At 44.1% G+C, this 14,059-nt stretch overlaps 1 protein-coding gene across 1 annotated transcript in view; it reads right to left on the bottom strand.

Moving 5' to 3' along the window:
- LOC115092767 (disintegrin and metalloproteinase domain-containing protein 9-like) overlaps nt 1-14,059 on the bottom strand; it is a gene marked incomplete at its 3' end in the record, with an annotated part of 1,804,538 nt that overhangs the window by 329,757 nt on the left and 1,460,722 nt on the right. Inside the window, exon 12 of the mRNA XM_029604071.1 lies at nt 9,551-9,719. Coding sequence (XP_029459931.1) covers nt 9,551-9,719 — 169 coding nt within the window. The remainder of the gene's footprint in view (nt 1-9,550; nt 9,720-14,059) is intronic.

Genomic DNA, 14,059 nt, shown 5'->3' with positions numbered 1-14,059 from the left:
AAGGAGTGAGATTTGCTTTGGAATACTTTACTGTTTGTGGATTTTTGGGCCAAGTTACATGACAGAAAGGCATACCCCCAGTATCTCAAAGGGCTTGTGCTCTTGATCTTTTGCCTTTGTGACCAGTTAACAATAGAGGCTGGGGATTTTCAGAGAATTATTGAAGTTTTGGACTGAGAATTTTCTACAGACTGTTGGCATTGACTGTTTTTGAAATCTACTTTTTGACAAAAGGATTTTCACCTTTTCAGCCCTTACTTTATGCTGGAGCTTGAAGAGTTACCCTACCCTTCAAAGGAAAGGACTATTGGAATGGACACTGGCTTAGTTGGAGGAAATAACGGACTTTGGCCTTTTTTTTCCTGATGCTGTTTTGATTTAGCAATATTGATATGGAATTTTTTTTCTTCAAATTATAAACTTTCAATTTGAATACCATGCTTGATCTTTTCTGCTACTTAGAATCTCTGTATGAATCCATTTACCAGCTGAAAATACCCCTGACCAGTGTTTTGAAACTGAGAAGATTGAGAAGCAAGAAGATATCCCCACAACAGCACCTAGGCCAGGAGATTACCATCCCCCCCCTTCTCTCCTGGATGAACACCAGCCTTTGGGTAGCTCCCCTATGCCATCCAACCAGTCAACTGGGGAAGCCGCTACACATGAAACCCCACGTGGCATCAGTAGTTTTTAAAATTATGGATTCTGCAAAGGTTGAAGCCTTTGCTTTCAGATTAGGGATTTTGCTCAGTGTTTCAGGCACTGATTTTGACGGTATTCACTACTGCAATGCCTTACTGCTCAGTCTCACTATAGCAATAATTAAAGCCCTACAAATAGTCCAAAATGCAATGGCAAAGATGCTGACTGATATAAGAAAATACGACCATATAACACTAGTGTTTAAAGTTCTTCACTGGCTGCCAGTAGAGTGGAAAATAAAATGTAAAGTGGTGATGATAATTACTAAAAATTGCTTCTGAAGCATCATGGATGAATGCCCTAGTGAAAAAGTAAAATTGCTTACCTGTAATAGGTGTTATCCCAGGACAGCAGGATATAGTCCTCACATATGGGTGACGTCACTGGACGGAGCCCTATCGCGGAAAACTTTCTGTCAAAGTTTCTAGAAACCTTTGACTGGCACACTGAGCCAACTGAGCATGCCCAGCATGCCATGATCCTTCAAGCCACAGGGGTTTCCCTTCAGTTTCGTTTGTAGCAATAAGCTTTAGCAAAAATAAAATAACAAAACGTTTCGGACCCAACTCCGCGGGGTGGCGGGTGGGTTTCGTGAGGACTATATCCTGCTGTCCTGGGATAACACCTATTACAGGTAAGCAATTTTGCTTTATCTCAGGACAAGCAGGATATAGTCCTCACATATGGGTGATTAGCAAGCTACAGGCTGACTGATATGAAGTTTGGACCAACAGCACACAATTTGTGCAACAGACACAACTGAAGAACTGTTGGTTAAAATTGAGGAAGCCTGAAATCACAGCAGGTTGGATGTGGAAGGAGTTGGGGTTATACTGGAAACAAGTTCTTTAAGACAGAAGATTGTCCGTAAGCTGAATCTTGTTGTCCTTCCTTGTCCAAACAGTAATGTGCTGCAAGGGTGTGAAGAAAACTCCATGTTGCAGCTTTACAAATGTCAGCAATTGGTACTGAACGATAATGCGCTATTGAGGTTGACATTGCTCTGACTGAGTGTGCCTTTACTCTTCCCTGGAGGGAAAGGCCTGCTTTTTCATAACAAAACTCTATACAATCTGCTAGCCAGTTGGAGAGAGTTTGTTTGCCCACTGCTTACCCGGTTTGTTTTTATCAAAAGAAACAAAGAGCTGGGTGGATTTCCTGTGGGCTGCAGTGCGGTCTAGGTAATATGCAAGTGCACATTTACAGTCTAAGGTGTGCAAGACCCTCTCCCCTTGGTGAGAGTGAGGGAGAGTGAGGTCTTGGGAAGAATGTGGGCAAGACAATGGACTGATTCAAGTGGAAATCTGTAACCACCTTAGGAAGGAATTTAGGGTGAGTACGGAGAACCACTTGGTCATGTAGAAATCTTGTGTATGGTGAGTATGTGACAAGTGCTTGTAATTCACTAACCCACCTAGCAGAGGTAACAGGTACTAGGAAGATAACTTTCCATATAAGAAATTTAACATCACAGGAATCAATGGGTTCAAAAGGTCTTGTCAGTACTACATTAAGGTCCCATTCTGTGACTGGTGGCCGTAAAGGGGGTTTTAGTTGAACTAAACCTCTCAAAAACCTACTGATCAGGGGTTGCCCTGATATAGGTGCATCCCCTATTCCCTTGTGGTATGCCGAGATGGCACTCAAATGTACTCTGACTGAGGAAGTCTGGAGACCAGAGTCCAAAAGGTACCAGAGATAGTCTAATAAAGATGATGTGGGGCAGGAAAAAGGGTCAATACTTTTTTGTGTGCACCACATGGCAAATCTTTTCCACTTACAACAATAGGATTTTCGTGTGAAAGGCTTTCGTGAAGCTACAAGCACTTGAGAAACATTAGTTGAAAGATTGAGTGGTTGCAGGATGAAGCTTTCAACATCCAGGTTATGAGGGATAGGGATTGAAGGTTGGGATGGTGCAACCTGCCCTGATCCTGAGTTATGAGAGTGGGTGCTGAGCCCAAGTGAATTGGTTCTCTGATCAAGAGATCGAGAAGTATGGGAAACCATACTTGTCGAGGCCAATATGGGGCTATGAGTATCATTGACTCTTTGTCCTGTTGTAGCTTCACTAGTGTTTTGGTTATTAGTGGTATCGGGGGATACGCGTATAGAAGTCCTGAGTTCCAGAGGCGAGCAAAGGCGTCCTTGGCTAACTGGTTTCTCTGTTTGTGCAGGGAGCAGAATTTGTCCACTTTGTGATTCAGCTCGGATGCAAAGAGGTCCATTGTTGGTTGACCCCAAAGTTGGAATATCTTGGTGCTACAAAAGGATCCAGGGACCACTCATGGGGTTGGAACCGATGACTGAGGCGATCTGCAACTATTTTGTGTATGCCTGCTAGATAAGTTGCCTGAAGAAACATGGAGTGTGTGAGAGCCCAATCCCAAATCTGCCCGGCTTCTTGGCAGAGGAGATAAGAGCCCATGCCTCCTTGTTTGTTCAGGTACCACATGGCAACTGTGTTGTCTGTTTGTATGAGAACAGTCTTGTTTGAAAGACAGTCCTTGAACGCATATAGAGCATAACATATAGCTCAAAGCTCTAGGAAGTTTATTTCAAATGTTGCCCAGAGTTTTGTCCAAGTACCTTGAGTCTGAAGATTGTCTACATGAGCTCCCCAACCTAATGTGGATGCATCTGTAGTTAGTCACTTGTGGAACTGGTTGCTGAAACGGTAGACCTGTTAGCAAGTTGTTCGTGTTCGTCCACCAGAAGAGCATGAACGTAACTGGTGGGTTATGTGAATTGGAGACGACAGTGGTTGAATGGCTTGAAGCCACTGTGATCTCAAAGGCCATTGTGCTACTCTCATGGCTAATTTGGCCATAGGGGTGACATGAATCGTAGAAGCCATGTGACCTAGCAGAATGAGGAACTGATGGGCAGTTGCTGTGCGGCTTGTGTGCAGAGAGCTCGCTAAAGTGGACAGAGTCTCTGCGTGGTACTTTGGGAGGAAGGTCTTGGATGCGGTTGTGTTCAATTCTGCTCCGATGAATTGTAGAGTGCGAGATGGTAGAAGATGGGATTTTTTGTAATTGATTAGAAATCCCAATGAGTGAAGCGGATAGTGCATTTGAGGGAGTCTAGAGCTCCTTGCCTTGATTGACTCTTGATGAGCCAGTCGTCGAGATACGGGAATACATGTATGCTTTCTTTGCATAGATGGGCCGCTAGGCATTTTGTGAACACGCTTGGTGCTGAGGCAGCACCCGGTACTGAAAATATTTGTGACCCACTAGGAAACACAGGAACTTGCAATGAGGGGGAAATATTGGAATGTGAGCGTAAGTGTCTTGGAGCCAGAGAACAGAGCCAATCTCCTGTTTGAAGTAGGGGAAGCATAGTGCCTAAGGATATCATCCTTAGGCACTATAAATAAAATAAATATATATATATAAACTATATATAAATAAAATAAATAAATAAATAAATCATCCTGAACTTTTCTTTCCGTAGAAATTTGTTGAGTTTTCAAAGGTCTAAGATGGGTCGAAAACCTCCTGTTTTCTTTGGAATGAGGAAATAGCGGGAGTAGAATCCTCTGCCCTGCTGAGGTCGAAGAACTGGTTACATGGCCCTGGCCCTCAGGAGGGTTGATAATTCTATTTGCAGAAGTGAGGAATGATTTTGTGGTACCCAAAACGAGCTTGGTGGGCTGGAGATATGATGGAGAATACCCATTGATCGGAAGTGATGTGCGATCAATTGGGGTGAAAATATGAGATCCGACCTCTGACAGGAAGGTTTGGGGTCATGTTGGTGGAGAGGATGCTGTCCTCTGGAAGGATTTCAAAATCCTTATGCAGGACCTGTCTGAGGAGGAAGTTGGGTCCTAAGTGCTCTTGGTTGTCTAGCTTGGCCTCTCTGGGCTGATCTGGATGGCCTGCCATGGGTTGCTGGGGGATAGTATCTCCATGGTCTATAATAGGGCTTTCTAGAGTCTTTCCTGGCTGGTCAACGTGCAGAAGACTGTGACTCTGGTAGAACAGAAGAGAGTTGATGTAGAGTCTCTGAATGTTCTTTCAGCTCTGTTGCAGCATCCCATACTTTCTCTCCAAAGAGATTGTCTCCTGCACAAGGAAGGTCTGCCAATTTTTCCTGAATTTCTTACCTAAGGTCCAAAGCTTTCAGCCAGGCCCATCTACAAGCACTGATTCCTGTTGCAGCCATTCTGGACGATGTTTAGAAACTGTCATAGGCTGCACGGACCTCATGTTTCCCAGCTTCTAGGCCTTTATAAATGATATTATTGAAGGAATCTTGGAACGGTTGAGGAAGTGAATCGGACAACTCTTGCATCTGCTTCTACAAATTGTGCTGATACTGAGTCATATATAACTGATATGACGCAAATCTGGAAACCAGCATGGATCCTTGAAACATTTTTTGGCCAAGGGTGTCCAGAAACTTTTGATCCTTCCCAGGAGGCATAGATGAGTGTGGTCGGATTCTTTTCGATTTCTTTTGGGCCAACTCCACCACCACAGACTGGTGTGGAAACTGGGTTTTCTGAAAACCTGGAATATGTTGCACCAGGTAAGTGGTGTCAGTCCGCTTATTTACTGGTGGTATAGTACAAGGGTGTTTCCATAATCTGTGCTGGAGATCCTCGAGTACTTCATGTTCAGGGATTGCCAGAACCTCTTTAGGAGGATCCACAAATTGTAAAACCTCAAGGGTTTTTTGTCTGGTGTCCTCTTCTGTTGCTAACTAAAAAGGAATGGTATCAGCCATCTCTCTTACAAAGTTAGAAAAAGAGAGGTCCTCTGGAGGGGACTTTCTCCTCTCTTCTGGAGGAGAAGGATCCGATAAAATATCCTCCAATGAAGTATCAGTGTCTCATCCCAGGTGTCCAAAGAATATCGTCAAGGAGGAGTGGAGTGAGGGTGGGATGGTGGCATCAAAGGCATCGATGGTTTCATTGGTGGCATTGATGGAAGCAATGGAAAAAAGGAAGTTCTCGGATGTGATATGTCCGGTGGTCCTGGTATTGGTTCATGCATCGGTAAAATCTTCGAGACATCATCATCAAGTCTGGGAAGTGGAGTCTTGGATCCTAGTGGTAAAGGTTGAACCAGAATGGCACCGAGAAGAGCATCTAGCTTGGCGAGTATCGGCGCCAATAGTGTCAAATCAGGCATCGGAGTTGGTGCAGGCATCGGTGCTGGTGATGGTATCAGCACCAGTGATGGAACCAGTGTTGGTGATGGAATCGGTGCTGGTGATGGAATCGGTGCCGGTGATGGAATCGGCACTTGTGATGGAGTCGGTGCCGGTGCTGGCAATGGCATCTATGGAATCTCCCGTAAAGCATCTTTAACCGCCTGGCGGATGAAACCATCCAGTTTTGCTCTTGTAGCTGGTGAAGTCAGAGCAGCTAAAGGGGGTGGTAGTGAAGGCGGAACCGGCTCTTCCACAGATCCCTGTGGTGGCATGGTACCCGGCACCAAAATCAGTGAGGATCACCTGGGAGTGATATACATTGATGGTACCAACGACTCCTCTATCCGAGGTTTTTTCGGAGTTGGCTTGATAGGTATCCATTGCCCCCTGGACATCGATTCCAGAGCTCTTCGATGCCGATGTTTCTGCTGATGCTCGTGCCCTTTTTCTCAAGCACCGAAGTGGATCTTATAGATGACTGAGAAGGAGTCAGAGATGAACGGTCACCAGTTTCATCGGGACGACATTGTGTTTTAAATACTAACTTTTTGCCACTCCAGTTAGAGATGAGTGTGTTGAGGTCGATGTTGACGCAGCAACTGAAGATGGAAAAGATGCTCCATCTTCTCCAGATGAGCCCGTCTGCCTTTTGCTATCATCTCAGCACACTGCGGGCATGTCGATACATTCTGTTTCTTGCCCAAACACAACACACATTCGACATGTGAGTCCGTAATGGACATGGTGCGAGGACAATTTGGGCATTTCTTAAATCCGGTAGCCATTTTGAAGGCCAGACAGCCGTCGACGGCCTTCTGACTAAAATATTTGAAATAACGGTATCGACCGGAAAAATGTATTCACCGGACTGTGGAAAAAGGGAGACCCCTATGGAGGGGATAACTTTGAAAAACTTGTAACTTTCTCCGTTAATAAAAATAGTGTGTGGAAAACTACCACACAGGGCTCCTTCACTGCGAGGCTAATAGCAGCGTGGAAAAAAGAAGACCGAAGGAAGACCCCTATGGCTCGAGGGATCGTGGCATGCTGGGCATGCTCAGTTGGCTCAGTGTGCCAGTCAAAAGTTTCTAGAAACTTTGACTGTCCAGTGACGTCACCCATATGTGAGGACTATATCCTGCTTGTCCTGGGATAATCTATATTCCACCATGAGCTCTACGATGAGGAGGGAAATTGCTCCTGGAGGTTCCATTCTATAGGATTGGAAACCTCATCAATGTGAGGAAACGTGCATTTTTGGTAGCGAGTCCATCTCTGTGGAATTCATTGCCAGAGTATATGTATTGGTGGACCTTAAGCAGTTTAGAAAAGTTATCAAAATATATTCTTTTCTAAGGAAGGCAGAAAGAGAAGATCATTCCTGGATCCCATTAGACCACCAAGAATATTCTGGTGAGTCCAAGGGGGGCTTGGGAAGGTGGGCTTGAGTGGGATTGCTGGTCAGGGTTGAATAGTTTAATAAAGGGAAAGGACTGGGGGTGGGTTTCACAGCAGTTTTTTTAAATTAATATAGTTTCTTTAAAAAACAAAAACAAAAGAAAAACACAAAAAAATTCATATTTTTTTCTTTTGTTTTTTAAAACCCACAAAATGCAATGAAATAGGAAATTTGGTATTTCCTATTTCTTATTCTTTTCCATGAAGTTTTTGGAGATGGTCATGAAGGGAGATTTTGAGAGATAGAAGGAAATATATTTATGGTCTCAAGACTAATGAACAGTATAATATTTTATGTCATGTTTTAAAGTATTTTTTACATCTTTTGAGGCAGGGTTGAAGAGAACAATTTATGTTTAATAGGCTTTTATGCTTTAATTGTTCTTTTAGTTATTTATTGCTGAGATTTCTTTCTAGTTTTTAGTTATGAGTAATTTCTTTTCATGGGGTAGATAATGAAAAGTTAGGTATCTAAGGGGGTTATTTTTTAAACCCTTATTGCGTGCGTTAGGGTCCTAATGCACATGATAAGGCCATATCGCATGTGAAAAGGGCCTTTTCGCATGTGATATGATGTAAATTAGAGGGAGGGGAAGAGTCGGGGCGCGGAGGGGCGGAGTCGGCGTTTTTTTTTGCTGCCGGTGATAATGTTTCTAACATTATCGTCGGCAGTAGTGCGCCGAATAACTACACCTTTTATGGTGTCGCTATTCAGGGCGAAAGCCGGCAGCCGGCGCACCGCAGTGGTGTGAAGGCTGCAGGCTTTCACATGCCCGCCTCCCCCCTTCGCCCCCCCCCCCCCGTTTTCACAGGATTCACCATTCTGCAAAAGAATGGTGAATCCAGGCCTAAGTTAGCCAGATAGACAATTATGCAGTTGAATATCCCTGTATAGATCACAACATAGACAGATAAATCTTATTCATTTAAGTTTAGATATATTATGGAGCAAGTCTAATTTACGTGGATAAATTATCCGTCTAAGGCTGAAGATTGCTACTTCAGCTGGATAACTTAACTGGCTAAGTAGCACTGCCCAATCTGCTCATTGCCCACCCACTTTTTCTCCAGATCAGAGATAGTCGGATAAGTGACTTAGAGCAGGATTCATCCGTTTGCACAGCGGTGGTGCGATTCTGCCGGCTGCACCGCAGCTGGCTGCAGCCTTTCGCAGTGAATAGCAACACCGTAAAAGGTGTAGCTATTTGCCGCGCTACTGCTGGCGATAATGTTCCTTACATTATCGCCGGCAGCTGTGCCGCGGATGACTCCTCCCCCTCCCCACCTGACTCCTCCCCTCCAGCTAATTTAAATCATATTGCACGCCCCTTAGTGGGCTATCTAGCAACTGCTGAATATAATTGGATATTCAGTGGTCTGTTAAATATCCAGATAAGCCCTACTTATGTGCTATCAAGTGCTGAACGTGCTTTGAATATCAGTGTCAACATGTCTATTTGTTTTTAATCTGAATGTACCACTGTGCCCTATGAAATAAGCGAAATGGGCCTGATTTTAATAGGGCTACATGCATAATTCCAGAGGATTTATGCGCATAACCTGCCTTACGCACACTAGGCCTATTTTATAAAGGCCTGCGGCGCACATAAAGCCCTGGGGACACGTGTAAGACCCAGGGCTTTACAAAAGGGGTGGTCCGGGGATGGGGGCGGGCCCTGAGGCCCCCGACAAAGCGGCCATTGCCGCTGTGTCGGAGGATCGTGTCCCGGCACCCTGCCAGCGCGTGCAACTTGCGCCTGCCCGAAGGCAAGCGCAAAAGGTAAGACAAAGGACAGGGTGGGGGTTAGAGTAGGACTGGGGGAGGGAAAGGTTAGGGTAGGGGGAGGGAACGGGGGAAGGCAGTGCAGCTCGGCGCGTGCATGTTACAAAATTGGGCGTACATGTGTGCGCGCATCTTGGCATCTGAAGTCTTTTCCTCCTAAATAATAGACAATAAAAAAATGAATACAAACTAATACAAATTATCTATGTATAAAATTTAATAATGATTGATCTTATGACACATGGTGTATTTATTAAGAAATATTAGTATCGTTTTTCTATATTGATATTGAACACACTTGACAAGCCCTATTACATATCAAGTAGAAAACTGCCTTACTAGGCATCCAGAGAAACATATTTTAAATGTGAGTATATCTGATCCACACTGACTATTCCTCTACCATTTCTCAGAGTAGTATTAAAAAAAAATGCTAACCTCTTCAGTGCCACAGTCACACTCCTCCTCTCCATCCAACAATTTGTTGCCACACAAATTAAGGGCTATGTCAGGAGATGGAATGTTCAATAGACAGTCTGCTCTTTCATCAGTAATTTGCTGAGTGTACGTGTTGATGCTGCAGTCACTAAATACTGTTGCTATAGCGCTACATTAAACAAAAAGGTAAAGTTTATGCACAGGTTTTGAGACACTTTATTTAACTACAAACAATTTAAAACATGAACATTTGCTTAATCAAATGAATAATTATATTAGCTGAATATTGTATGCTTTAGGAATGTATAGGTACCTGTATACTAAATGTTTTCTCTCAGTTTCTATCTATGCAAAAAATGTTTAGTACATAGGGTCCATATACTGTACGGAGGATACTTCATGCAGTGAAAAGTTTAATCATTGTTATTCTCTGATAGTGCTTACAAAAAATGAGCCATGATTAGTGATCATGTGATCTGCCTTGGATGTCATGGTTGGAGGATACTTCTAGAGCTTTCAAAGACAAACTTCTTTGAATGTATGGAAACTTTTAAACCTATCATAACTAGGGAAAGTTTTGATAAAACATCATAACCAGGACAAGTTTTACTAAAAGAGAGAGTAAAATTAATTTCCAACAGGGAAAGTGGGTGGGTAATGTGGCTGCTAGTGTTGGATAACAATAGTTAGAGGTGAACAATTGCACCTTTTCCTAAAGCAAGCAGAAATAATGAGTCAGACTTTGGTACTGATTAAGGGGCCAATGTACTAAACTTAATTAAGGATAATGCAAAACTAATACATTTTAATGACAAAGTGTGTTATTCTATGTTAATATTAACATGAAATTAATGCAGACTCACACATTAAAAATATTAATGAGCTGTGCTGCATGCAAAGTCATCCTAAGTAGCTTATTTAAAAAAAAACAAAAAAACAATAATGCAAATTGTGTTAGGCAAAATAATTTGTGTTAGCCTGATGGCAAGGCAAGTTTCTGAATTATCCTCTGGAGGCTAATGCAAGGCTCAACTCAGGCTACAATGACCCAGAAATTCAACTTTCCCAAATGACAGCAAAAGACACTCGTGGGCTGAAGCTTCCCATTTCCTTCATCCTCCTCCGTCCTCCTCTATCCTCCCTCTCCCCAATGACAAAAAGCCCCTATGAGCCAAAGGACTTTCCCAGTCCTCCACTCTCCTTCCTCTAACAAAGGGTTCATGGAAGCCAAGGGAGCCCCATCTCCCATTTTCTGTCCCTCTCTCTTTGGTGGATATAACTTTCTACTCTATTCAGTCACCACTGTGGTGATGGGAACAAGAGAAAGCAGCCCTCCCTCTTGCTTCACTAGCTCCAGCATGAAAAATGGGGCCAGCTGACCTCACCTTTGTTGGGGAGGGCATACTTTTCACCCCAGAGGCCTTTTTTTTTTTTTGAATTTGACAATTTTTATTCAGTTTAAGATTGAGAACACTTGGCAACAGAATAAACATACATCAAAAACGTAATAATCAAGCCATCCAATTACTAAATATAATACTATCACCCAGGTTCTGAGATCATCATGACCTGCATTGGTTCTTATGTTAGCCACCAGACTTGCTGATACATTAATGGTAATAGTTACGCAGGCATTTTGTTGCAGTAGGTAATGCATCAGTATTATCCCCTAAAAATCTCTTGCCTTAACACCTTTAGTGCATTGGATGTTCAATGTGGGCTTTTACTGGATAACATGGTGTTACATCTGGTTTTAATGTAGCTTGGTATACTGCTCCTAAATAAGGGTTTTCTTCAAAGAAAAAGAGAAAGACAAGACAGTAACAATGCCAATGAGCATCAACATGGGGAAATTTCTCTTTTATATTTTTCCCTTGCAGAGGTCCATATTCAGTAGGCTGAGTAGTGGACAAGTTATCTGGTGAAAGTTAACTGGATAACTTGTCTTGTATATTTAGCGGGATAAAAATCCCATTGAATATATTTGTTTAAAGTTATATGGCTACATATAGCTGGATCACTTTAACCCTAACTGGCTATTTTTTTAAAATGGCTTGATAGGCCTAAATTTGTCTGGCCTTGTGTGGCTGGATAACTAGCTATTTACCTGGATATATCCGGAGATATCCGAGTAAGTAGAACACCTGGGAAAGAAGGGACCTTTTGAAGATAATGGGCGGGTTGGAAGGTGTCTGCTGGGGGGGGGGGGGGGGGGGATGTTATTTGTGGGGAAAGAAGGAGCTATTTGTTTAAAGGTGAATTTTAAAAGCCTAATGCTCACCAAAATTAGGGGATGCATGAGTATGTCGGGCTGGCATGCGCTGAGCAGATTTTAAAAGCTGGCCAGATAAGCGCGTACTTGTTGCTGCACGCATACATGAAAAATTCTAAATGGGGTAGGTGGGGACATGGTCTGGGTGGGGAATGGATGTTCCTGGATTCAAACTTGAAATTTGCATGAAAATACTTTCACGCACTGGTGTCCCCTGTTGTGTAATCTTACTTCTGTTATGGATGAGGCGTAAGATGTAAAACAAAGAATTCTAGGCAGATCAGCAGGGTTTTAAAGATTGGGGCTAAGAGGGGAGAAAGGAGGCTATTAAACTAGGGAGGTTTGGAAGTCCTATCCCTTACCTGGGTGAACTGGGAAAACTGGTAATGGCATTGATGCACGTGTCTTTTAAAATCCAGCACTTACGCAGTAGAAGTGGCATTTGTGCACATAGGCATGTGTTCACTTAAAATTGCGTGCACATCTGTGCATGGCCTTCATTTTATAACATACACATATATATACATGTATTTTATAAAATGGCTGTGTCCCTGGACACAGACTGACAAACATGTGCACATGTGTGACTGCGCGATGGTTTAAAAGTTATGGTCTTAATTTTTAGCAGGGAGGGAGGGGGAAGGTCTGGAAACACGGGCCCAGCAGTGATTTTATTTTTCTAAGTTAAAAGCATTTCCTGAGGTTGGGGCTGAAGGTGGAGGCAGCCACAACTTGTGTGTTCCAAAGAGGACTCACTTCCTTGCCTCACTGGGTAAGTGAAAAAACAATGGGCCGGATTTTAAAAAGGTTACGTGCACCGGGCCTATTTTCAAAAGGCCCGGCGACGCGCATAAAGCCCCGGGACACATGTAGGTCCCATAGCTTTATTAAAGGGGCAGGAAGGGGCGGGGCAGGGTGGTCCGAGGGAGGGGCGGGGGCGGGGTCAGAGGCTCCAGGCACAGCGGCCATTTGCTGCTGTGCTTGGGATCGCGCGCCAGCCGACTGCCGGCACGCGCAACTTGTGCCTGTCCAGAGGCAGGCGCAAAAGGTAAATGAAAAATTTTTGGGGGGTTAGAGTAAGGCTAGGGGGAGGAAAGGTTAGGGGAAGGGGTGGGAAGGTCAGATTGGGAGGAAGGGAAGTTTCCTTCCAGGCCGCTCTGATTTCGGAGCGGCCTGTGAGGGAATGGGGGAAGGCAGCGTGGCTCGGCATGCGCAAGTTGCATAATTGTGCACCCCCTTGTGCGCGCCGACCCCGGATTTTATAACATGAGCGCGCCTGCGCAAGCATGTTATAAAATCGGGTGTACATGTGTGCGCGCCGGGTAGCGCGTGCACATATAGGCCGCTCGCACTTTTAAAATCTACCCCAAAATGAGTAGTGGTATTTCACTGTCAGCCTGAAGGCCTTCCACTTACCCTATACCTTTCATGTCTTTTCACAGTGCCAGACTTCTTTTCTGATTCTGTCAAGCTACTCTCTTGGTAGGTTAGTGGGAATCTCATTCATCTATTCATGCACATCACTAATTAGATGATAAGGCATTTGGCTATCTTAAGAGAGTCATAGATACTTCCATCATTTATCCGTGCTTCATTGAATTTCTTCACTTTAACATTCAGAACACTGGGCATAAATCACATCAGGTCAACATACACCAAGGGCTTTCACAATGCTTTGTTTTAATTAAGCAGTCAGATTTTCTTGTTCCATATCAATTCTTAGTCAGCAGCTAGGTGCCAGCTGAGGAGGAACACTGGCCAGCTTCCTAGGGAAGAGGATAGATGCCCTCCAGAATGGAGTCAATCTACAGAAGGAACAGAGCTATCATCATCAGGACGAAACACCTCATCCATTTAAGGCACATGCATAGCCCTTTTTCGTGCCGCAGTTTTGACTTATCCAGCCCTTAGAGTCAATTTTGAAGTTATGGATCTGGCTTGCTGATTTCACTTACCTACATTGTTCTAACATGCTGTTATGACCATCGGCCGCAGCCGCCCGTGGTTGACCCAACTTACTTCCTGCCATGCCTGGCCCTCCACCCCAGGGGAACTCACGGCTCTGGCCAGTCATTGTCGCCGCACTGTTCCTGGTCCTCCTTGCTCCACATGGCGGCTGGGACACTGCCGGCCCATGCTCCAACTCCGGGCCTTCCTTGACGCGCACGCGCACCAACCTTTCTCTATTTAAAGGACTATTGGTGGGAATCTCTGGGCCGTACCCGACTGATGACATC

The sequence above is a fragment of the Rhinatrema bivittatum genome, chromosome 5 (genome assembly GCF_901001135.1).
Source record: "Rhinatrema bivittatum chromosome 5, aRhiBiv1.1, whole genome shotgun sequence".
Classification (NCBI taxonomy): domain Eukaryota; kingdom Metazoa; phylum Chordata; class Amphibia; order Gymnophiona; family Rhinatrematidae; genus Rhinatrema; species Rhinatrema bivittatum.
The sequence above is the reverse complement of the archived record's forward strand: the minus strand, read 5'-3'. Positions and strand labels throughout refer to the sequence as shown.